The 27,036-nt window shown below is 36.9% G+C and overlaps 1 protein-coding gene across 1 annotated transcript; it reads right to left on the minus strand.

The window, feature by feature from the left end:
- Positions 1 to 829: 829 nt before the first annotated feature.
- ephx2 (epoxide hydrolase 2, cytoplasmic) lies at positions 830 to 26,400 on the minus strand. The gene is made up of 20 exons (XM_067456066.1): positions 26,249 to 26,400; positions 25,971 to 26,083; positions 25,704 to 25,788; positions 25,340 to 25,496; positions 25,072 to 25,262; positions 24,854 to 24,976; positions 22,173 to 22,241; positions 21,976 to 22,071; positions 19,933 to 20,011; positions 18,631 to 18,665; positions 18,511 to 18,537; positions 13,509 to 13,594; positions 13,273 to 13,384; positions 12,841 to 12,915; positions 10,425 to 10,467; positions 10,030 to 10,132; positions 9,272 to 9,341; positions 8,592 to 8,672; positions 7,748 to 7,806; positions 830 to 1,025 (listed from the first exon to the last, which is right to left on the minus strand). Exons 2-20 carry the CDS (start codon positions 26,066 to 26,068, stop codon positions 941 to 943), a joined length of 1,674 nt encoding a protein of 557 aa, XP_067312167.1. The 5' UTR covers positions 26,069 to 26,083; positions 26,249 to 26,400; the 3' UTR covers positions 830 to 940.
- Positions 26,401 to 27,036: the final 636 nt, after the last annotated feature.

Raw genomic sequence — 27,036 nt, forward strand, 5'->3', positions numbered from 1 at the left:
CTGCTCTGTATTTTCTACTGTGAAAGGGGCGTGATCAACTGGCATTATTCAAATTACTCTGTACGCAATTGGATAATCCTTCAACGAATCAGACCACAAGAGGCATGATCAACAGGCAATGACCCATCACTTCTCTGTCTGTTATCTAGTTAAACCTGCCCAATAGCGTGCCAGGTGGATAAGCCAGTCTGTGATTGGTTCCCGCAAAAGTGTAACAGAATGAATGTACAGGTTTCCAGACTGAGTTGCCGGGCGAAATCAAATCGCTGGCAGATCAGGCTGGGTTTACCCAGTCTAGCTTCGAATCAATTTCTTCACAAAATGATTCACTGTTTTGAACCAGTTAGAACAGTCTAAATGCGAAAAATGGCCAATTGCAGGTAATGCCCTGGTCGATATCGGTCAGCAATATCAATGTTTGTAGCAAACATAATATGGGTGGTGATTTTTGTAGAAAGTAGTATTGATTCGGTTTTGTACAAAGCAAAGGATTATTTATTGTTTTTCTTTTGCAAAGCCATTAATAAAAACAAATGTGATTTCCATCAATATTGTTAAAAAAAAGGCAGTGGCTATTTACAATGTGCAAAAAATGGCAGATTCTGTTTGCACCCAATATAAATATAATCTTATTTAGATTCGGTGCAAATAGTGACAGAAGCAACACTACAGATCTGTCAATAGTGACAGATTCATACAAACTTGTATGAGATTTGTACAAAAGGTGAAAATATTAGCACACTATAAATAGACACTGCCTTAAAAAACTTCATCATTGCAACATACTGTATTACAAACACTTCATATGTAAAGCAGAGGACTACTGAAATTCACTCAAATGACAAATTGACTATTATTATGCAATCAGCAAGCCTGGACATTAGTGCACTTTAGCTGAGCTGATTCAGTCACCTGCATGATTTAAATCAAGACCATCATCTCATAGCTTGGGATTAAAAGGGATAGAGGCTTTCTGGTGTGTGTCCTTCATCCAGGAGATTAGGATTTTATTGAGCTCTGCAGGACTAAAAAGAGACAAAAGAGACTACTATTAATATGGCTCAAAGATTAGAGATCATAAGCAAATCATTAACCCTGTAAAGCCTACTGTATTATTGTTACGTACATTTCTATGGCCTCTTAATAATCAACATGATCAAAACCTTGATTAAAAAAACTGTGTACTACATGCTTTAAATTACATTGTCTGATTTATAGTTTATGCTTTTTTATTGAGTAAAATACCTTTTAGTATAGTGTAAAAATGTCCACCTTCAGCGATTATTGGATTGAAATCTTTACTTATTATTATTTTTATTAAGTAAACAGAAGGAGGACTTTTATATTGTTAGTAATATTTCAAGGTGAACACTTACTGGACTGTGGCAACTTAGATTTACTTGATTATCTAAACCGTGTTAAAATGTATCAAATATGATCTATCAGGCTTTTGAGAAATGTTTATTTGTTCATCATTATTATATATTGCGTTACATTATGTTTTAAATCTACAGAGTTTTGATAATAAAACGAAGCATTTAAATATAATATACATAAGACATATCATTGGGAGATAGAGCGACAACTGATAAAATCAGCAACTGCTCTGAATTGCATATTTAGAGGTGTTTAGAGGTGGTTTTTTCCTCCTCAAGTATGAGCTCCATTATTTGTATGTCATATGAGCCATAAAAGCCTGATGTATCAAATATGATATTCAACAAAAACACATATGCAACACTTTTTGACTAAAGGTTCGATTAAACTTTTCCATAAAAAAATGTCAGGCTTTACAAGGTTAGCACACTGAACATTAATACTTACTGTTAGTTTTTTTTTTTAAGCAAACAAGTATTTAAATCAACACATTTAGCAAACCTCAGTGAGCATATTTCCTATCATATAGTTAAAGATCATCCCACAAAACCGCTCTGACTCGTGTGTAAGTTCAGACACTTAACAAGGGTGTTTTCGTCTTAAGGGGTCACAGGGTCACATCACATGTCCTGTTTTGAAAATGAAGCAAGGCGTTTTCTTACAGGTTCTGAACGTCAGCGTACATCTATTGATTGCTGAAGTTCAGTGGAGGGTGGAGAGGTTGATGGGTCAAGAGATGGTAAAATAATTTACGGCTACAGGGGTCAAGTCATCAAGCCCTCGGGTCAGTGTGGAGAGGACAGTTCAATCGCGGTCTGCTCTGATAGCAGGACAGGTAATTAACATGACAAGGACATTACCATTATGTTTGAGATTCACCCAGCAAAAATTATTTTCTTACTTAGTATTTTTGAATAATTTTCTAGTACAAGTGTTTAAACGTTCTTAAATCAAGATACATTTATTTGAGAAGCAAAATAATATCAGATATTTTTAAGATTATTATTATTGAAAGAGTCTTTAGAAATTTATAAAAATTAATTTGAGTTTATGCTCAAAACAAGAAAAGAAAAAAATCTTTTTTTAAAAATGTTCTGACCCCAACATGTTTTCACTGTTATAAAGGTAGGGTTCTATGACATCTTTTGAAAGAGTATCACCTGATCAAAACACAGGCGATAGAATTTGTAAAATAATATGATCTTCAAAACATTAAAAGGGGGGTCTAATGCTATTTCATGCATTCTGACTTATTACTCTGTTAAAGAGTTGTATTCTCATGCTAAACATGGACAAAATTAGCCTGGTTTTACCAGACTCTCGTACATTTCATTTGTACATAGAGTCTGGCCACTCTCCATTGACAAGGGTTTATTTCCGCGAAGGCGGGCACCCTGTTGAGGTTTCGCCTGTTTCACTCATGGAAATCCGGACCAATTCAAATGTTTAAGTGCTTTTATTTTAATTTGTTTGAGCGGTGATGAAATATATTGCTCTTCTAAATACTTGCCAGCATTTTAAGGAAATTCAAGTCTATAAATGCATCCTAATAACAGCAAAGCAACCGTATGGTGTTCTGCAGTGGTCAAAAATTATTACAAACAGTGCATTTTGAAGTGATATATTGTTGAAAACTCAAGATGTGGATTCGGACAGCTGTTACATCAACACGACCTTGCGTTTGTCAAAAGCAATCGGTAACTCGGCCGGGGATTTTTCCGTGGGTGGTGAGAGACGGACGGCAATAAAATAACTGACCAGTGCCTGTAACTTAAATGATGGCAATACCTTCCGACCCCACGAGAAACAGTTACCGTCCGAATAGCTTCAGCCAACTCCTTCATCACTAACGAAGCGATCTGGAAAATCTAACTTTTCCCGAGTTTACCCTGTTGGAGGGCCATAACATCATGGCCACCAACAAACCCCAGCAAAGACTGTTATTGCTCCGGCTTTAACTTCTGGATATTCGGCAGCGGTGCCACAATGCAATGAATGGTTTAGTTTGCATCTTTCTCCGCGACATTACCATAGACAGTAAAAGAAATGGACGGAGCGATCCCATCGCTTACTACGGCGTTAAGTGATGTCAGTATAGGAGCACTCACTTCCTGATGGCTGAGCGAACTGCGCAGGCTCAGACTGAGCTTGACGACGTAGATGTGACGTGAGCCTCCTGTCTGACAGTTGTAGGTCTTCTAGTAGTTGTGGAAAGTGAAAGCTGAATCACGTTGTTTAAATATTTTCTCCCGTTGCTTTTGGCTCACTATGGGCTTCTCCCCATTCTTCCCCCTTGACTTTATCAGAGTTTATGTCTTCACGTCCCCCCAACTGTCTCATAGACAGTAAAAGATTGAACTACATCTCAAACTAGCGCTCGACATCAACGTCATCGTTCTCAGCCACTCCCTCTGTTCGCTGATTGGACCGGTAAAAATTTGTTCGGAGAAAACCTAAGACTACACAGCAGTCCCAGACGTAGTACTGAAGGAAAATAAAAATTGAGCGGAAGTACGTAGGAGGGCAGAGCCAGGCTAGGACAAAATGGGAAAGAAAGAAAAATAGTTGGCCATATAACAGAGTATTTCTGTGCCAAATACACTCCTTCAGGATTCAAATGAGTTTCGTAAAGCTCTCTATGATATCATAAAGGATGTGTGGCGAGGTGACCGAGCGAGAGACATGGGAGGAGCGAGTGGGACCGGGGACGTGATTGCGAAAGAGCATCACCTGTGAGCCACACCGGTCTCGAGGCCTCTCATGAGGGAGCTCGGAGGCATTTAAGGACGAGCGACACCGGTGAAGGACGAGAGAGGACCAGGCCTAGACTTTACGTTGCGTTTTGTTTATGTTTTGTTGTGTGTGTGTGGGCAGTCACCAGATAATGTAGTCTAAACAAGTAACATGTTTTTGGGAATAAAACATTACAATAACCCACACTACTAATGGTGATTAACAATCACTCAATGTATAACATCAAACCATGCAAATTATTATTATTATTGTTATACTTAATTCTCAAATTGTTCATGTTAGCAGCATTAGCATTGCGTGACTACGTGTATTTAGTGTTTATTAGCTTTACCTGAAGTAGATTTTTCAGTATAATTATTTTGCTTTTGACTACGGGTGAATCTCCAGTTGTCACTGATGACGTATTTGGGCCTTTCTGTATTACAATTCGCCATCAAAATGATTGAACAATTATTCCAGCTGCTGTGACGTGACGTAACGACGCAAAGACATGCTTGAATTTACAGCGAAAATCCACATACCACTCAAATTATAACACTATTATAAGCTTACCTTTGTGAATGGGGCTAAGATAAGGAGATAGCTTTGAATACTGGCATGTTGTGTACTTGCTCAAATTGATTTTGGATCATTTTTAACCAAAAAAAAGATACAGACTGCAGCATGTAGTTATTATACATTTTTTTGTTATCGAGGTAAGCTATATGAAAATAAGAAATGTTGCTTTGGCAAGGTAACTATCTGAAATAAAATACATTTAACTAAATTGTATTATATATTATACAAATATAAATATTTTAGTTTATTTCAACTAAAGTTCATTTTATTTCAAGCAAGAAAAGGTTTTTGTTTGTTTTAGTTAACTAGTTCAGTAGTGACTCCTGTGTCACAAAGCATAAAATCTCACTATTCTAAAACAAGTCTAATTTATTTATGCAAAAAATTTATTTTGGGTTGAAATATAACTTAGACATATACATATCCTTTCCCATTTTCATTAGAATCACTTTATATTAGGTGGCCTTAACTACTATGTGCTAAAATTTGAATTAATCATTTAATACAATGCACTTATTGTGTACATCCATGTTTTTACATTGTACTTATATATTTTTTTTAAATACCTACATGTAATTATATCTGTACTTATATTTTATAATTACACTGTTCGACTCTTCCCTTACACCTAACCCTACCCTTAAACTGAGCCATACCACTACACCTGTCATTAACTTTACCCGTATCCCACCTCTATCAGCAAACATGTTTTGCAATAAAATATAAACACAACAAGTACATTGTACTTTTTGATGTAAGTACATAGTAGTTAAGGCCTCATAGAAAAGGATGAACACATTTCAGAACATATCAGATTCAAACATGCATCACCCACGTGAGCCAGCTAACCTAACCTGACATTGTATTAACCTATTTTATTCTATCAATTATTTCTTTAAGAGTAAACTGAAGTACTAAAGGTCAGACAGTCTGTCTTTTTTTTTTTCTCTCCAATTTACTGGAAAGCAAGTATTCCTGATACCTTGCTGACATTTAAGCAGCAGCACCATGTAATTTTAGAGCTGTTCAAGCATGTCCCTTGTCGCTATATGAGTGTTTAATTGTTTAATGTCACTATATCTGTAATAAGTCGTTCTTGTAATGCAGTACAGGTCCTTCTCAAAAAATTAGCATATGTGATAAAAGTTCATTATTTTCCATAATGTAATGATAAAAATTAAACTTTCATATGTTTTAGATTCATTGCACACCAACTGAAATATTTCAGGTCTTTTATTGTTTTAATACTGATGATTTTGGCATACAGCTCATGAAAAATCTATAAAAAAAATTGCATATTTCATCCGACCAATAAAAGAAAAGTGTTTTTAATACAAAAAAAGTAAACCTTCAATTAATTATGTTAAGTTATGCACTCAATACTTGGTCGGGAATCCTTTTGCAGAAATGACTGCTTCAATGCGGCGTGGCATGGAGGCGATCAGCCTGTGGCACTGCTGAGGTGTTATGGAGGCCCAGGATGCTTCGATAGCGGCCTTAAGCTCATCCAGAGTGTTGGGTCTTGCATCTCTCAACTTTCTCTTCACAATATCCCACAGATTCTCTATGGGGTTCAGGTCAGGAGAGTTGGCAGGCCAATTGAGCACACTAATACCATGGTCAGTAAACCATTTACCAGTGGTTTTGCAACTGAGCAGGTGCCAGGTCGTGCTGAAAAAACAAATCTTCATCTCCATAAAGCTTTTCAGCAGATGGAAGCATGAAGTGCTCCAAAATCTCCTGATAGCTAGCTGCATTGACCCTGCCCTTGATAAAACACAGTGGACCAACACCAGCAGCTGACATGGCACCCCAGACCATCAGTGACTGTGGGTACTTGACACTGGACTTCAGGCATTTTGGCATTTCATTCTCCCCAGTCTTCCTCCAGACTCTGGCACCTTGATTTCCGAATGACATGCAAAATTTGCTTTCATCCGAAAAAAGTACTTTGGACCACTGAGCAACAGTCCAGTGCTGCTTCTCTGTAGCCCAAAAGTGGCTTGACCTGGGGAATGGGGCACCTGTAGCCCATTTCCTGCACACGCCTGTGCACGGTGGCTCTGGATGTTTCTGCTCCAGACTCAGTCCACTGCTTCCGCAGGTCCCCCAAGGTCTGGAATCGGTCCTTCTCCACAATCTTCCTCAGGGTCCGGTCACCTCTTCTCGTTGTGCAGCATTTTTTGCCACACTTTTTCCTTCCCACAGACTTCCCACTGAGGTGCCTTGATACAGCACTCTGGGAACAGCCTATTCGTTCAGAAATTTCTTTCTGTGTCTTACCCTCTCGCTTGAGGGTGTCAATGATGGCCTTCTGGACAGCAGTTAGGTCGGCAGTCTTACCCATGATTACGGTTTTGAGTAATGAACCAGGCTGGGAGTTTTTAAAAGCCTCAGGAATCTTTTGCAGGTGTTTAAAGTTAATTAGTTGATTCAGATGATTAGGTTAATAGCTCGTTTAGAGAACCTTTCCATAATATGCTAATTTTTTGAGATAGGAATTTTGGGTTTTCATGAGCTGTATGCCAAAATCATCAGTATTAAAACAATAAAAGACCTGAAATATTTCGGTTGATGTGCAATGAATCTAAAATATATGAAAGTTAAATTTTTATCATCACATTATGGAAAATAATCATCACAATATGCTATTTTTTTGGGAAGGACCTGTACATTTTAATATCCCCATCATATTAAATACCTTAACATGGTGGATAAAATGTAGTCAATTGATAAAGATGCTAATCATAGTAATTTTCATTCGTAATCATGTGAATATTTTTTAATTGTACTACTCTGGTTTAAACGGCCCTACTTTAACATTTTCTTAAAACCTGCATTTTATTAAGATATTCCAATATTCCAAGTTTTTTTTTTCTTCTGTGAATGAAATGTTTCGAACAAAACATCTTCAAGGGAATGTTGTTTTAACTGGTCATCAATTCATAGTTTTTTCCCTGTATTCCCATTGTAAAATCCCTTTAACTTTCATCCTTTAGGAAGTGATAAAATCTTTTTTAAAACATGGGCACAAACATCAGTTTACATTGACCCTTACCACTCCATCTGAGTCCAGTGTCCACACTCCTCAATGTGGCCTCTGGTGAGGTTGGGGATCTTCAAACAGAAACACATCTGATCAGTTTACTGAATGACATCACATGTAATCTCACTAAGTTTAGGCAAAGGCCCTGTTTACACCTAGTATTAAGATGCTTTTTGGTCAATCGGATCACAAGTGGACTCTAAATACAGGTGTAAACGGTCTAAAACATTTTGAGCTTGTCCTTCCAGAGGTAGTCGCAAATGTATCTGGTATAATTTATTAGACCCATATTAGACCCATCTGGACTAATTTATAAGACCAGATTGCTTTCATAGTGTAAACGCTCTTAGTTAACTGTGCTCGATCAGCAGCAAAAGACCGCCTAATGGTGAACATTATGGGAACTGCGCTAGCCTAACAGGATTTAAACTTTGTGCTTGGTACCTTTTTCTTGTTCAAACCAGACTTGGGTCTTCAACAGACAATGTTCTCTCACCATTTCTTATTTCTGACATGTTCAGCTGGTCTTGCAGCTTTCAGAGCACTAACTAAAGCTTATGCTCTCCATATGTTTTTCTGTTGTCTCTGTGTGCATTCATATGTAAATTGTGTGAACTTATTTTTTTATTAGATCAAAAGTTCTGGAAGAAACAAATTTACCAACCCATAAACTCTCAACCTAGAAGAAATCAGGACAGAAGTGGTCGAAAGTAGACAAAAGAGACCACTTGAACATTCATGAACATCTTGTAACATCAACATGAACATCAGTAAAACTCTCCAAGTTGTGATTAAGGTAATTCTTTCATGATGTAAACGCAGCATTAACATAAAATAATAACAAAAGCCATCTCACCAGGTTTTCCATGCCTGTGGCAAAGGCTGGCAGAAGAACGGGGTCCTTTCCTGCGGTCACCATTAAAGCTGGCATCATGATCTGTGATGGAGAAGCATTTTAAGTTATGTACTTTCTACTAACCAAATCAGATTTGACAGTCTTAAGGAACTGAATGAAAAACAAAACGTATATAGTTTATTTGAATGAACTCGGTGCATTATGCATGAAGAAAATTAAGCCTATTTCAGCTCCATTGAGAATTTTTTTCTTTTGATTTTGGGGTGGATTATAACTCAGATGAATACTTTACCATTTTCTTTAGCCTCACCTGGTATATGCTGAAGTAATATCACAATTTTATAAAAATTTCTTAAGACATATCAAGTTTGATTGCATTTACTGCGTGAAACAACATCTAACACCAATCAATCAGCATCAGTATTTTTTTTTTTTAAATAATAAAGATGCACAATTAGTGATGCACCCAGACTTAAAAAACTTGAGCTCAAGTAATGGAGGTGCATTGTAGGTGGATATTAGGGCAAAGGGAACAGACGCCATCTGCTCCACTCAGGCCACATGTTAGTGCTAGATGTGCTGTGGATTTGCTGGAATAAGGGGCACTTGGGTATTTCTGACAGTTATGGTGTCAGAGATCTGGTTTGCTGGCAGAGCTGGAGAACGGTGAGGACACTTGCCTTGCCCCTTGGCCTGGAACTCATCCAATGCCAGTTCCTCTCAATGTTACGGTACCAGTTCAGAGGACCCCTGGGACAAAACAAGACCCTCAGTGACAACATGTCATCCACCATGTGCATGAGCATGCATATATTATCAGTGCCTGAAATTTAAAGGTTTAGCTCAGATATAAATAAAAAATTGTCTTTCCAAACCCATATGATTTTCTTTCTTCTTAGTATTAAAAAATAAAAACAAAACTTTTGTTGTGGATAAAGTTGACATTTACCATCTGAAATCTCGCAATTACACACAAAGTAAGTAAAATAAGAAATAAAATAAATAAGTAAATATTCATATGCCTGTATATAAGACATAAAATAATACACTAACACGTTTCTCTTAAGGGGAGCTTCTTCCTCCATGTTGCCCTATTATTAATATGGTCGTAGGGTAATGAAAAAGCACACATCCCATCCAGACATCACTTTTGACCATTAGAAGAATCAGTGAGTTGTAGACACAAGACCTGATTCAATCAGATCGGTCCAATTCACAAATGAATCGTTCATTGTGATTTGCAAAAGGATTTTAGCGGTTAATTGAAGAGAATCAGTGAGTTCACAAATAGCAATATCAAACTGCTTTGAGTGATATCCTATATTGGACCACTAATTCCAATCATAACCTAAGCCCTAACAATAACTGGCACTGGCACTTAAAATCAGATGGAAATGAGAGCTTAGTACGGGTTGTTTTTCCCATTTTCTCAGTGTACCTGAAGCCGCTCTTGGTGTACTGCTGGACGTAGTACTGGAGAGCAGACTCACTCAGAATAGCACTGCGGGGTGGATCCTCGGACATCCCCACAAACAATCCACCTGATAAACAAAGGAGCAGACAAGGAAAACAACGATAAGGCCAGTGCAATCATGCAGGCTTGTGAGGCCTTCCGTTCAGTGTGTTCACCTTTTGTCTCAAATGCGACTCGAATCAAACTTGCATTCATTTCTCAATACAAAAACATTAAACCAAATCAGAAGCTGAATGAATAACAGAAGCCGTTTTAATTGCTGAAGCTAATGATGCTGCCAATCACTCTCCATTGTTGTCCACTCACCATCAACTAATACAAATTCCAAATATTAGTCATAGTTTGTTGTAAGTTCTTACCTCTCTGGCAGACTCCATCAGTGCTTAGCTTAGGAAATATACCCTGGAGATTATAAAGAGAAGATATTGAAGGTGGTTGCCTTTCAACCAGTATAACAAAACAGTGTTCATGAAAAACATTTCTTACCCTACCTTTAACGTTATGTTTAGTTTTGACCTTAAACCTACCATGTTCAGACAGGAATGTTCACATTAAAGCATTTCATGCAATGGGCTTAAAGAGTTTGCCCTTTTAAAGCAATTTAGTTCACTAATCACAGACAGTCATGAACTAAATATGATTTTCATTTAGGTACAATGATAGATACTAAAATTCACATTACTATATGGTTTCTAGAGTGTTTGTCCAAGTCCCAATAATATTCTAGTTTTTAAATATGACTCAGTTCCCTCCTTCACTGAAAGTGTGTCAGATTTTTTCATACAGTCCTTACTTTGTATTAAGAGACTGGGTCAGATTTACTAACAGCCTGCTCCAGCGCAAACCCTCTTTTGGTGATAAAAAACTACTCCCAGGATTTACTAAAGAGACAGTGAAAATTAGAGTTATTTTTGCAGCTGACCTTATTGCATATGCATTTATAGGAGCTTCCCTTTCAGATGCAAAATTTATGGGAGGAGAGAATTTTACATGAATCAAGCAAGGTGATTTACTAAGGTCTGTGCCTGTCAATTTACTGATGTTTGTGCCATTATTTACCGTCTAAAAAAGCATGTCTTAAACCAGACGCTAATTTGTTGCTTTTGGCAGATTGCGTTGGTCATTATGGAAATGATCCGGCTGTGTCTGTTCTTTAATTTGCATGCTGTCAGTAGATCGCACGCAGAACGACAAAAAAACAGCGTTTTTTTTGGATTTGCGCTCTAATGCTGATTTGCCAAGTTTAGTAAATCTGGCCCAATACTAGGAGTTCTTTCTTTTTAAATGGTGTTTCTACATGCATGATACATGCATGGATGTGAATGATACCTTTAATTGTGCAGCTGGTTGAGGAAAGCTGTACTGTATTACTTTTTCTTAGCGATCAGGCTTTCAGTTTTTACTTGACAAAGTTGACAGACCATTAAATGGGCTAAAAAAATCCAGACTTACATATATAGAAACCAGAATTTCAAAAACACTCCGCAACCACATTACAACACTCTAGCAACCATCAAAAAAACACAAAAAACTTGTTGACGCTGAAAAAAAAAGAAAAAAGGCATTGACTTTTTTAGTTTAGTAATGAATAAGATGGCTCTTTGTTGGGTAAATGGCATTCGGTTTGTGTCTCCGATGACGTGCACATGTCCTCCCCCACGGTGATTTCCTCATTTTATGGGTAGTACGTGCAGCAGAAGGGGATTGTGTCTAGAGATCCCCGTCTGCTCTGACACCACAGCCCACGCAGTCATTAAGATGCGGCGTGTGGCTACCTGCGCCTGAGTGATGGCCAGCCTGCCGTTTGTGATTCATTAGTCCAGGATCAGAGTCCCGGATGGGAGCCCTTTAAGTGGCCCTCATTATGATGCTGGGTCATTCAGCACCAACCGCATGGCTCGGCTCTTTGATCTCCATCAGGGATGGCTTTTTGATGCTGCTGATAAGCAATGTAAATTTCTAACAGATAACCGTGTCACTTTAGATGAAGGAGGAATTTTCCTTGTGGACAAGATTCTCACTCAAGCAAGATGTTGGCTAGTGTAACATGAATTATAACGCCTCTATTGAACAACTAATTAAGATTATTATCTCTGATAAATCTGCGTTTTAACTTCGTACTCACAAGTGACTAGAACATAGTTTTTGAGCCAAGAACCCTTGTTAAAGGATCATTTCACACACATATGTGCACACACACACATACACACGCGTTGGTCTATGTGGTTTACAGGGACGGCGTAATGGTTTTTTTATTGTACAAACCGTATTTTCTATCCCCCTACACTGCCCCTGCCCCTAAACCTACCCATCACAGGAAACATTCTGCATTTTTACTTTCTCAAAAAAAAACATCATTTAGTATGTTTTTAAAGCTATTGAAATATTAGGACATTTGAAATGTCCCCATCAACCACATTTATAGTGTAATACCAGTGCAATACCCATGTAGTTATACAAATTTGTGTCCTCATAAACCACATAAACAGGCTCACACACACACACACACACACACGCACGCACACACACGCGCACACACACACGCGCACACACACACGCACACAAAAACAAATTACTTGGAAAATGCTATCATTAGGCTTATAGGAATATAGTGCATTTACCAAAACACTTTTATGGTGTTTTTTTTCCTGTTCTGGTGTTGACAGACTTGATCAGTATGAACGGTCATTGATTGGATATGAGCTGCATTAATGTTTTTTCTATGCTTTGTATCAAACGCTATTGAAATAAAATGAATTAAAATCTGAAACTTACAATCTCACTACTTGCAAAAAACATCAGTTTGAAGGTTCGTTCAAGGTTTTTCTCCAATTCAGCCTCGGCAACACCCTGATACAAAAGAATATTTATATGCACAAATACTGATCAATTTACAGTAAGGTACTACTAGTTTACATTTGTTAATGCTTTGACTAACACTGAGCAGTACATTTGCTACAGTTTTTCTTTTTTTTTTTTTTTACTTTAGTTAATAAAAATACAACTTTGTTGTTTAATATATTATAATATAAACATTATTTGTTTTATATATATATATATATATATATATATATATATATATATATATATATATATATATATATATATATATATATATATATATATATATATATATATATATATATATATTATATATATAATTGCTAAGAAATGAACATCACGCAATTCATTGGTGATATTACTCACAGGCTTCTGAAAATATATCTGGTAATCAAAGATTGGTATGGCCTTGATTTTCTCCATTGGATTTGTTTTTGGATCCACAGGAAAAAGGGGTGTGTTGAGAGATGCCACGGCCCTGCATGTCAAAGGGAAATTATTAGTGTGATCACAAAAGTGTGATTTTTTTTAATGTGCGCAACATGACGACATGTATTCTTTTTAACCATTTTGTTAATGATTCTCTGCTTGAAATGTAGTACCTCACTCTCTCAGGATGATACTGAGCCATGTTCCACACCAGAGAACCGCCCCAGTCGTGGCCCACCAGAGTGACCTGAGGAATGCCCTGTGGAGCAGAAGGACTAACTTTTCAATTCATCTATGCAATAATTATCAAAATGGGTGAAATTCACAAATTCAAATAAATGACAAAATAAATAAATAAAATTGCGAAATATTTATATAAATACATACATACAAATTTCCAAAAGCAAAAAAAAAAAAAAAAAAAAAAAAAAAAAATTCACAGAAGGCTAAATTACATAAAATCGCTGATGGCAAACTTTTGAAGCAATTGTGAAGAAAATGTTTAATTAATCATAAGTAACGTAATTTTTTTTGCACGATTAACACCAATATGGTTTTGATGTCCCCGAAACTTGGGCCAAATTGTGTTTGAATACATCTGAATATATCAGAAGAGCAAACCGTCTGAATATATTTATACATCATGAAATCTCATGACCCTAGCAACAAGCTGAAGGATCAATGAATCCAAGTTTGATTCTACCTAATAACAGATAAATATACATATAAAAAACATTCATATTAGAGAAAACTATGTATGAATCATGTCACCTTTGTCATGCACTTACTCTATATAAACTGTGGTACACCTTATGTTGAGGGGATTCGCTATGAAATTGGTCTGAGATCCTCCCAGCCGTAATTAGAGCATTCAAAGGCATTGTCTGCACTTATTCCCAAGTGATAGTGCTTATAAGGAGTGAGATGTCATCTGACTCAGCTGACATCGACTGGAGACGTGCTAGAGTATAAATTTGTAAGTCTCGACTGAAGACGCCCCAGGCTAACTTAAGTCGTAGAGGAAATCTACCACACAGAACTGGCCCAGTTTTCTAGGCTACTCTCTCAGTGGAGAAAACACAGATAATTTCCCGTAGCACAATGTGTGTTTCTCTCTGCCTTATTTACATGATTAGACCACCAACTGTAGTAGGTAATTAGAGGATAATGACCTCCTTCACATCACAATGACAGCCAGCCCATTTGTCAATACCCGCTCTCTCCTCATCTCCATCACTCTTTCTCTCTCTCTCAGTCTCATTATCTTGCCGTTTCTTCGCCTCCTAAAGCTGAGCTTTGACTCTTTTCACTTTTATTTAGCTACCAGAAAAGCTAAGTTTATTAAATTCATTCACAATATGTACACAGTCATTATTATTCTTATGCCTAATATGATGAAAAGGTCTTTATTAAAGTTTTTTTTGTCCCCTCACATTGACATTTAGAATATCTAATTATAACATTACATGAATCATAAATTATATGCCTATTTTCAATTGAAAACATTAGTTTGCCTGATTATTTTTGTCTGTGGTTTCTATCCTAAAACAGCTGTCAAATATTTTGATAATTACATCTTATCTCGCATGTGCACATTATGACGATTAAGTGAAGTGTGAAGCTGCACTGGAATTCAAGCTCAGCGGCTTCTGTAAGCATGAAGCCCGCCTACTTTGATTTGATTGGGCATCTTTGATATTAACAAGCGGTGACCGAGAGGCAGCTCAGATAAGAAGATTAGAGTTAATACTATATTAGGCAATTATTTCACAACCTTTATCATATACATAATATGAAATATATGACCTAATAGCTGGCTATGGCCATAACTGATAAGCCTTGAACCTTAACTCGAGGCATTATCACACTAAAATAATAAAAGTTTTGGAAGAGAAAGCACACAATTATTCAGAAGTCCAATGTATTCTAAAGCAGGGCATCAGACTAACATATATATATATATATATATACACACACCAATCAGGCATAACATTATGACCACATACAGGTGAAGTGAATGACTATTCATCACAGCACCTGTTAGTGGGAGGGATATAAAAGCCTTCTATAACTACATTCATGGCACAACATGAACATGGTATCTCCTGGTTTCCACATCAGCAACGTTTAATGTGATATCTTTGGTTTATAACAGAGAATTCTGGGCTAAATTTAAATGCTACTCACTAGATCTTGCAGTGATATTATTGATACTGAGGCGAATTCAAATGCTTTTTCAATGGATCTCCCAGTGCTGTGTAGTAGTGGTTCTGAGCCTGTTCTGAGCTCGCGCTGCACTGTAATATTGCTCCGAGCTGACAAACTGTCTGCTAGAAGTGATAGAAGTATGATATTTTATATGCAACAAAAATATCAGTTCTTATCAGTTGGGCAACTTGGTAATTGCACCAGTGCGACCCATAACTAAATGTATTCGCACCACCAAGAAAAAAGGTTGCTCACAGTCTGGAAGCATTAAGATTTGTCCTCACAGAAATTACCATTACAGCCAGAAAGGAGCATTCACATATTTCCAGGTTTGTTCACTGCATTCAGTTATATACTTCTTCCTGAATTCTGAGCCTGGTTTCTCCCAAGGTTTATTTTTCTCCATCATGCCTTGATGGAGTTTTGTTTCCTTGCCACTGTTGCCTTTGGCTTGGCTTGCTCAGTTAGGGACAACATTTTTGATGTAAGTTATTTAACTAAATATCCAAATATAATTAATTTATTAGTCTTAATAACTATAATACTGATCTGCCAACATTGTCGCTATATGATAAATTAAAATAAGCTGATAACATCACCGTTTTCTCTAGAAAGAATGTACAGCCGAATTAAATTATTTTGCAATATCGTCCTGTCTAACACTGTAAAGCTGCTTTGAAACAATAGTCATTGTAAAAGCGCTATATATAATAAAGTTAATTCGACTGAATCATAAAGCTTCAAAAAGCTGTACAAAATGCCATGTACCAATGGATAAGCTCACTGGACAGCAAACTATTTCAGCAGCTGTGCAAAAGCTGAGTAGAGCAACTGTCCAGACAAAAATACTGCAATAATAATAATAAGCAATCTAGCATATAACATGACCGTTCATATTTTACTGTTAGAGGTCTACATTAAATCATCATATTTTGAGGTTCTTGGCTGTGGTAGAGAAATGGGACCAAAGATCACTGTGATCATGATCATTATTATACTGTGATCTTCATATAGCCTATAGGACAATGTCCCACTGCATGTCACTGACAAAGAACAAGCTGAGAGAGTCATACGTCGTAGCTAACAGACATTGATAAAGTCTGGTCAAGTGAAAAAGACTGTCCACAATAAAAAATGAATATTCAAACTGCAGATATATTGATATTCCTTCAAATAATCCATAGCAAAACCTGAAAAGACCAGCAAAACTTGTGCATGCATTTCAGGACAAATTCACTGAACGGTTGCACCACTTTTGCACACAGTGCACAAACACTTGTGTTTTATTCACAAACCAAATGCAAATCTGGTGTTATCTACATTACAGCCTTGAAATCCACTGGTCTGTTCAGCAGAGATTGTGAACCAACTCTTTTGAGAAAGATAAAAGAAAAATAATCTTTGTTAGATGCCCCTAAACCTGGGGGAATAATGTGCAACACCAGCTTAACACTTTAACGTTCACACATTCACTCAAGCAAAAGTAAAACTGTACTCAAATGAAAATGGCTTGAAAAGGGGAAACTGCTCTTGTTTTATTTCCTGTCATTAAGCCTCAGTTCAATGTGTCAGTTTAACACATGGTTCTCTTTTGAGAGGTGCAAAACAGCAGCACTCAATGATCTGATAATGAGCAACACTGAAACCGTAGACCAAACTAAAGCTATTTTTACACAACAAAGATGTGCTAAAAACATACAAGTTTTTCCCTTCGCGTTTTACGCATACAGACAAAATTGTTGTCAAAACGATCCCCTGTATTCACGAAAACGGCTAAAAATGATGTATTATGCATGCCAGGCCCGTACTTGACGATGTTACTTTGTAAAGAGTTTCTATAAACTGAACATATAATGCACAACATAACCGCTTTCACAAAACAGTTTGCATTTTAATGTACAATAAGCAAAAATAAAGTATGCAGCTAAGTTTATGTACAAGAAAAACAACTATCTGTACTGATTCTGTGGGTTGCCATTAGTAGATGTCAAAGGTTAGGAATCTTGAAAAACACAACTAAGGGCTTTTAATACTTCACCTCAGGGGTTTTAACCACAGGTTAAGGCCATTTTTAACCTTTTGTTTAGCAACATGCCATACTTTCTTTTTTAGTTTTGAAAAGGAGACAAACTTCTAACAAGAGCAGTGTCTTTACTTCAAAGTTGTGAGGAAACGGAAGTAGCGACAGATCTTTTCTTCTGTAATGTGAGACATACAGTAAATGCAACACATAATGCACGACATTACCGGTTTCACAAAACAGTTTTTGTGTAAATGAACAGGAAGGAAAAAGCACAAAAGAATTTCCATTTTTAGTTTTAAACAGTATCTTGTTGGCCCCTAAAACCGCCATTGTTATCTGAGCAGAAGCGGTTATATAACGTGTGCTGACAAACTGCTTGTTTTGCCACCTTTAACATTTACAAAACACATGCAGTTGCATTTGACAGTATATGATTACACTCGCGAATCCTTCTCCAAATTGAAAGTAGATCCTGATATAAATAAATTACTTGCAATGAGTGAGTCATTCGCTCTTAATCCTAGTCGGTACTTTTTAATGAATAATCTTTTCATGAATCGTAGATAAGTGCAACCAGCACGGACAATCCCATTATGTGCTGCCAATATATGCTCTTTTAATTCATTCTCAATTCAGACTGCAAACTCACAACTCAGTTAAAACATTGTTTCTTTTGCTGTGGCACTGTAGATTCAGTAGCAGCAAAGGAAACAGCATTTTAGTTCTTTTTTTCTGTCTGCTATGCAAAGGAATGCAGACATTCAGGAGCATAACGTATTTCAACGTAAACCAATTCATATTAAGAACCGGTTCACAAGACCCAAACTTCAGGTATGTCTAACATGACACCGCCCTGCATCAAATGTTTTTCAATAATATAATAAATTACCTTCCTCAATAATCCTGTGATTATATGTATGTGTGAAAGCAAAGACAGTACATACCATCTTATCCAAGAATGTCACCAAATCCTAAAAGGCCACAAAGGAGAGAAAAAATGTATCAATTTTGTGCAACATAACAGATCCGTTGTGTCTAATTTTTGATGGAAAAGTTTTGCTCACCAGCATGATCTGTTCTTGAGAGTACTCCTCAATGTCTGCACAGACAGATGGGAATAAAATAGAACTTATTCTATGTTCTGTATCTTTTCATACGATGTTAATAATAAATATTAGTTTACATGTTAACTGTATATTCTATCAGAAAGATGACCCTTAATAAAATGCTTACTTAAGCCTTAGTATTTTGATTGCATTGTAATCATTTTATAAAAGCAATTAGGCCTAATGACATGCACTGTCATTCCACACACAATTAAACGTCAAATCCCATCACAGACGTGACCCGATAAACACATTAAAAAGCAATGCTGCTAGTTTTCAGTCTCAGCATGATGTCGCAGCGATCACAAGGGAACGAGAGTGCTAGAATCCCTTCAGGCATTTATTTCGGTTACCTGGAAATTCATGCTGCTTGAAAAAAGGAAGCATGACATTTGAGCAAGTAGCGCACTCCGCACGCACACGTTTAAAACAAACTCTCAGCAGCAGTTTTTAGGATCTCTTACCCATGCATTTTAGGGTTTAATGCAATTGCAAACAAAGTTAAACCTGTCCTGCAAACATTGATGACAGTTACTGTTGGTAAAAAAACAAGACAAAAAAATATAGCTAATGTCAACAAAAGTAAGCAGTTCTCAAAGCATAAAAAAGTTCCAAGATCAAAAAAACATAACCTATTATAAATGCCTATCTTGAGTGTCCTTGATAACAGGATGCAATTTAAATAAAAAAACACTTGACTTCCTAACACGATGTTTTAATGAACAGTGCAAAAATAAAGCATCCAGCTATGTTTATATGTGTGCTGATTCTGTGGGTTGCAATTAGTAGTTGTCATAGGTTAGGCATTTTGAAAAACACAACTAAGCTTTTCGTACTTCACCTTGAGGGTTTTAACCACAGGTTAAGGCCATTTTAACCCATTGTTTAGGGATGTGCCATACTTTCTTTTTTAGTTTTGAAAAGGAGATGAACACTGCTTCTTCTAACAAGTGTCTTTACTTCAAATTTCGGAGAAAATGGAAGTAGCGACAGATCTTTTCTTCTGTAATGTGACATACGGTGTGTTAGGGTGGGCATAGTCGACATCGGTTGTGGCCTGTCCAGTTATAAAAAGGTAAAAAAACATGTTTTAAAAATGAAAACATGGATGTAACAGGTCCTATAATATGCATAAAGGGTGAATTTTCATTGAATGCTGATTTTACCATCCAAGACCTAGACAAAGAATGCATTAACAGCAAAGAAAATTCAGAAGAAAATACAAAGCATGAGACATAATGTATTTTAATTATTACAGACCAGGTGGTGCAGTGGAGTCACCGTATCCCTTCATATCAAGAGCCAGAACCCGGAAACCAGCATCGGCCAAAGCCGGAATCTGATGAGAAACAATAAAGAACAACAATTGTAACACTTTACAATAAGGTCCCATTAGTTAACATTAACTGAAATGAACTAATATTAGGAAATAGTAATAATGAGCACTAACACAACTACATTTACGGATTACTTATGCGATGCATATTTTTTTCGTACCTTTACTTTATAATTTAAAGTCTACTCTGTTTCAAAGTCAACACATGGCTTTTTTTGCTTTGGGTAAAGCAAGACAAACGGCATTTAGGTAAACGAGGAGACATGGAGAGCACTCGTCCTTTCTTGGAGATGGAAAAACAAAGTTATTTATGACCTGTAGGATCCAAAAGACTAGATTTGTTTGTCTATTGTAAGTATTAATGTAAAATATTTTAGATTTTACTATAGGCTATAACATAGGTCTATGTTTAAATGTTTTGCTACTTGAGCGAGTAACGTAATAAATAAATCTAAAGTACTAGGGTATACAAATATACAGTATAAATTAATTAATTTACTAAAATGTTGTTTAAATGTAGTGCGTTTAAACGTGACATATGTAACATGACATATAAAAGAGTGTATTGCAATGCTGACAAGCCATGGTCAGTAACAAAAAAATAATGGATTTGAAATAAAAAAGGAATGAATAAAAGTTGTGCTGTGGTAAACAACTGCTGATCAGTTGCACACTGCAGACACAGCATATGTGAAAGCACAACAGCATCGCATACACACTGCATACAGACTGCTGACTGAGTGTGTGTGAAACAGGCGTATTATGCCTAAGTGATTTAAACTTATGAACTTCACAGTCATTGAACTGAAATGAATCAACACTGACTTGACTTGAGCTGAATAGTGAGTGACACCATTGTTTTTTAGATATGCTTTACAGCAGAATTCGAATGCGTCTCATATTTGATGAAGTTTGCATCATTGGTTCTGTATCATTATCAATCAGTATAAAGCACTAAAGTAGCACTAAAGTAACTAGAGGATTGCATTTCTCTACTCTTCCTTTTATTATCCAAAGCAACTTACTTTTTTTACAAATCCCCTAAGGCGTATTATACCTGAGGTTTAATAGTGACAGCTCATGAATCACCCTTTTGGTATGGGTTACCAGCTCTGGGCCCGTATTTATCAAGCATCTTAGAATTACTCACAAGAACACTGCTAAGAATTGACTTGGAAAATTATTGGCTCAAAGCTGCGCTTAAACGTTAGTTATCAAGACTATCAAGTGTAGGACTAAATCTTAAGTGTCAGTCTTAGAGTTGATTTACGACACTTTGCTGTGCCACAAACAGGATTTTGGATGATGTCATAAGCATTAACCAATCACTGAATAGATGTCCTTTTTTTAAAAATATTCTCAGATAAATTAACATTGAATGGTGAAATTCCTAAGAAGAGGTTACATTCAACACACATTTGACAGTAAAGAGTTTTCAAGAGAATACATGGAGGAGGAACTGGCAGGTGGAAGCAGTGATTGCTACTGCGTGCTGAATTAGTTGAACAGCGTTTTTTTTTTTTTTAATAATAACGCCCAACATTAACCAGCGCTAAAAGATGATGCCGGCTCTGTCCAAATTGGACCGTTTGATTAACTGCTCGTCGTCAAACATTTCGAACACATTCTCCCTCTCTTGAAAGATTTGCACACGTCTGGTTCTCCTCAGTGCCATCACAAGCCCCTACTGGCAACTCCTAACCACTTGAGAGACCTCTCGAGCTGTCTTAAATAACTGGGAGAGTAAGAGTGATTCTTAGCGTTAAGAAATTTGATAACTTGCTTTTATACTTAAGTTTGAAAGTAGGAGAAAATGTCATGATTTCTCAGCACTTAACACTAAAATAGCAATTTGAGAAGCTTGATAAATACGGGCCATGATCTTTAACCTGCCATCGTTAAGCTATGCCAAACCCGATTTCATGATTTCACTATCTTCAAAAAGAGATAATGTTGATGTTCCTCACCTGATACCGCCAGGAAAACCAACTCTCAGGGAAGCCATGACACAGGAGAACCGGTGGTCCATCTCCAATGTCCACATAGTGGATCTTCACACCAGGCTGAAAAACAAAAGAATATACTTTTCCTGACCTTTTCTGTCAGCAGCACGTTGCTATTGAACTTTGGCACAATTATGACAGAAATAAGCATCATAAATTACCTTAATATTCACATATCCATGGGAGACTTTTTCAGGATCACAAAAGTGTGGCTGGAGGTCACCGGTGACCTGTTAAGTCAAGTCAAGTCAAAATGTATTTCTATAGCACATTTAAAAGCAACAGTTGCACCAAAGTGCTGTACAAAACGTTGAGCATATAAAAAAGAAAGCATTAAAAGAAAGCATGCAGTGAATGTCACACTATAAACATTATAAACACATTACTGAATACAATCAGAAAACTTTCACATAAAACCCTCACTAATCTTAATCAAAAGCCAGAAAGAACAAATAAGGTTTAAAACTGGCTAGCAGACCTCACATTACAGGGCAGACTTTTTCACAGTTCAGGGACCACCCATAGATTTACAGTAAAACCGTGGGACAGTTTACCCAAAAGAGACCCAAGTGCTCTTTGGGGAAAGTAAGGAATCAGAAGGTCGCTAATGTATTTTGGTGCGTTACCAGATAAAGCCTTGTACACAAAAACAGTAATTTAAAAAAAAACTATTCTAAACTTTACAGAAAGCCAAAGTTAAGTTGCTAAAATGGAGAAACGTGATCCCTCTTTTTTGGACAATTTGCAGGCGACAGATCGCAGTTTAAGGCAGACCAGAGTACAGGGAATTACAGTAGTCCAGACGTGATGTTATGAGAGCGTGGTCACAGTCTCTAAATCTTTCGGGGACAGAAACTGTTTTAATTTCGTAACCTGTCTCATATGAAAGAAACTGGCCTTTACCACTGTATTGATTTGTTTCTCAAAATGTAATGAAGAATCAAGTGTAATTTCTTGCATGTGGTTGAACAGTGGCAGAAAGAGAATCTAAATTAAAAACACATGGAGGTCAGAGGGAAACAGAGGTTGCTAAAAAAATCAGTATTTCACTTTTCCTTTTGTTTAATTGCAACAAAAAAATGATTAGCCATCAAACATGTTAAGCAAAACATCTCACACATATGTAGTAAATATACAGGTCCTTCTCAAAAAATTAGCATATTGTGATAAAGTTAATTATTTTCCATAATGTAATAATAAAAAATAAACTTTCATATATTTTAGATTCATTGCACACCAACTGAAATATTTCAGGTCTTTTATTGATTTAATACTGATGATTTTGGCATACAGCTCATGAAGACCCAAAATTCCTATCTCAAAAAATTAGCATATAATGAAAAGGTTCTCTAAACGAGCTATTAACCTAATCATCTGAATCCACTAATTAACTCTAAACACCTGCAAAAGATTCCTGAGGCTTTTAAAAACTCCCAGCCTGGTTCATTACTCAAAACCGCAATCATGGGTAAGACTGCCGACCTGACTGCTGTCCAGAAGGCCATCATTGACACCCTCAAGCGAGAGGGTAAGACACAGAAAGAAATTTCTGAACGAATAGGCTGTTCCCAGAGTGCTGTATCAAGGCACCTCAGTGGGAAGTCTGTGGGAAGGAAAAAGTGTGGCAAAAAACGCTGCACATGAGAAGAGGTGACTGGACCCTGAGGAAGATTGTGGAGAAGGACCGATTCCAGACCTTGGGGGACCTGCGGAAGCAGTGGACAGAGTCTGGAGTAGAAACATCCAGAGCCACTGTGCACAGGCGTGTGCAGGAAATGGGCTACAGGTGCCGCATTCCCCAGGTCAAAACACTTTTGGGCTATAGAGAAGCAGCACTGGACTGTTGCTCAGTGGTCCAAAGTACTTTTTTCGGATGAAAGCAAATTTTGCATGTCATTCGGAAATTATGGTGCCAGAGTCTGGAGGAAGACTGGGGAGAAGGAAATGCCAAAATGCCTGAAGTCCAGTGTCAAGTACCCACAGTCAGTGATGGTCTGGGCTGCCATGTCAGCTGCTGGTGTTGGTCCACTGTGTTTTATCAAGGACAGGGTCAATGCAGCTAGCTATCAGGAGATTTTGGAGCACTTCATGCTTCCATCTGCTGAAAAGCTTTATGGAGATGAAGATTGGTTTTTCAGCACGACCTGGCACCTGCTCACAGTGCCAAAACCACTGGTAAATGGTTTACTGACCATGGTATTACTGTGCTCAATTGGCCTGCCAACTCTCCTGACCTGAACCCCATAGAGAATCTGTGGGATATTGTGAAGAGAAAGTTGAGAGATGCAAGACCCAACACTCTGGATGAGCTTAAGGATATCGAAGCATCCTGGGCCTCCATAACACCTCAGCAGTGCCACAGGCTGATCGCCTCCATGCCACGCTGCATTGAAGCAGTCATTTCTGCAAAAGGATTCCCGACAAAGTATTGAGTGCATAACTTAACATCATTTTTTGAAGGTTGACTTTTTTTGTATTAAAAACACTTTTCTTTTATTGGTTGGATGAAATATGCTAATTTGTTTGAGATAGGAATTTTGGGTTTTCATGAGCTGTATGCCAAAATCATCAGTATTAAAACAATAAAAGACCTGAAATATTTCAGTTGGTGTGCAATGAATCTAAAATATATGAAAGTTTAATTTTTATCATTACATTATGGAAAATGATTAACTTTATCACAATATGCTAATTTTTTGAGAACGACCTGTAGATAGAGAGGGTCTCGATATCGTCTTTTTTGGAGGCAAGGAGATGACCCAAAAGCCTCCAACACAACAGATTGCTTTAAAACAACATGGTCTTGATGGGATCTATGTAGTTTAGGGTCAGAATTCCTTACTGCTATTCCTGTAAGCTTCTGGATTTCATTCAGAGCCTCAGTGATGTCCTTGACTTGAACAGCCGTTATTCCCAAACCTTCAGCTGCCTTGATGCTTTCTTCTTCCACATCCAGCCAGAGTGCCTTAAACAAGTAAATTAAAACAACATTTGGTTACATCCTTAACTAGCAGGCTTTGAATCGGCGGTGGACCTTCTGAAATAATTAACTGCACCTACTTCTTGAGGTTTAACAGACAATTTCTCAAGGGCCTTGTTGAAGATATCTGGCTCCGGGATTCTGGCACCAGCATGGCAGGATCGCAAAACCAGATCAAAACGGCTTTCCAAAACGGAGAGAATCCTAGCGATGGTATCTCTCTGAGGGGTGTCATCCACCCACACATTGGCCAGGACACACGTAGCAATGCCTTAATAGATAAATTAACATGCTTTCTGAGAAAAAGATAAAAGGCATATATTTATATTTTCATGCCATGCAATATACCATGACGCCGAAGGATGGTAGCAGCATCAAGAACAGTCTTGTTGAATTCTACCTGACCAATGAGATTGAAAAGCTTCTGAGCTGAGAATTGGTCAGGTAAAGAGACACCCTGATCAGCCGCTACCTTCTGACAATCAGCTTCAAACTCAGAAATCATCTGCAAGAGGTAAACGGACACTAATGACACAAGAGTAAATATTTTTGTTGCACTAAAGCAGACTGGATGCTTAAATGTATCATGTTAAATGCATATTATGCTGAAGTAAAACATACTGAATAGCACTGACTAAAAATATTAATCCTACTCAACAAGAAAAACATAGTTTAGTTTAGATATAATTCATTTTTATGAAATGTCAATGACCTGAGTTAGGGTGATTTTCCCTTTCTCCGAGCGATACAAAGCATTCTCACTGCCAAGTTTTGCAATCACATTCTTTATGAAACCCCTAGAGAGAGAGAGAGACATACCTTTAAAGTTTAAACCAGTTATTTTAATGGTAATGTTAATAAACACCTAATCTTAGATAAAAATGCTTAAAGTTATGTTGAAAATATAGTTTTGAAAATATGTTGAAAATATAGTTATAGTTTTTTATTCATATAATTAATAAATAAAATAGTCACAAACCTTGAAATACCAGAGGTTTCCTCGAACTTCTGAAAAGTCTGGGAGAAATTAGGGGAAACAACACCACCCCACAAACTAAACAACACTGCCTTCTTCATTGGAAAGTAGTTTTCCTTTTATTCAAAACGAACAAAAAAAGAACAGAGGAGAAAACGTTATAAACTTTGTCACGTGCTTCTGCCTGGACAAAACCACACAAAAAGAAAACACAAAGGACAAAGTTCATTGCTGAAAGCTGCCAAAAAGTAAAGTTCGGTTCTGTAAAGCCCTACATTTACCTGATATACCGCAGATTCTGGGAGAGTTCGCGTGAGTGACAGCAGTGACCACAGAATAGGCTTTTGCAACTTCTAAAATACTACTAGACTGCCGTGGTTTATGAACGAACTCGATGAATAAATACAAATAGTCCTACTATGGCGAAGGCAAAAATAATTGAATATTAATCACGTAACTTGACGTTCAGCAAATACGCGTGCCTGATTGGCTGAAATGCTGATCGCCAGAGGATCGATCGCTCGAGGGCGAATCGGCGAATTAACGAATCCTGGTCATCTCAATATTCAATAATACTAAATATGGTGGATAATATGCACAGGGATGCAGGAACGTATATAATTAGAGCAGGTCCTGGACGCCCCAGAAAGGTTACCAAGTAACGTCAACAGACCTATTTAATATTCATAAGCGATGCCTTGACTATAGTAGGCTATTTGAAAGCGCTCGAATGTCAAAAAGTTGTATTAATTGCAAACTTTGTCAAATGTTTGTATTTACAGACTATATCATTATTAAAGTATATACGATAATAAGTTAAAATATTATGCTATTATTAAATATTAAAATATATACAATAATTAAAAATATAACTATATTAATTAATATTAAAATATATACGATAATAAATTAAAATAATATGATAACTATATATTTAATTTGATAACGCTTTGTAATAACAAGAGCAAAAGTTTTTTTGTAGAATAAATAGAATCGGAGGAGATCGAAATCCTCAACACAAGAATGAACCGAGCTGGCTCTTGCATTAGGTGTATATGTGTGTATATGT

This window comes from Pseudorasbora parva, chromosome 10 (assembly GCF_024679245.1).
Source record: "Pseudorasbora parva isolate DD20220531a chromosome 10, ASM2467924v1, whole genome shotgun sequence".
Lineage (NCBI taxonomy): Eukaryota > Metazoa > Chordata > Actinopteri > Cypriniformes > Gobionidae > Pseudorasbora > Pseudorasbora parva.

Coding starts and splice junctions, on each gene's coding strand:
- ephx2 (XM_067456066.1), bottom strand. CDS start 26,068: ATGAAGAAGGCAGTGTTGTTTAGTTTGTGGGGTGGTGTTGTTTCCCCT. Junction 25,789..25,970: donor GAAACCTCTGGTATTTCAAG/GTTTGTGACTAT, acceptor CTCTCTCTCTAG/GGGTTTCATAAAGAATGTGA. Junction 18,666..19,932: donor TGACTCCACTGCACCACCTG/GTCTGTAATAAT, acceptor CTGTCTGTGCAG/ACATTGAGGAGTACTCTCAA.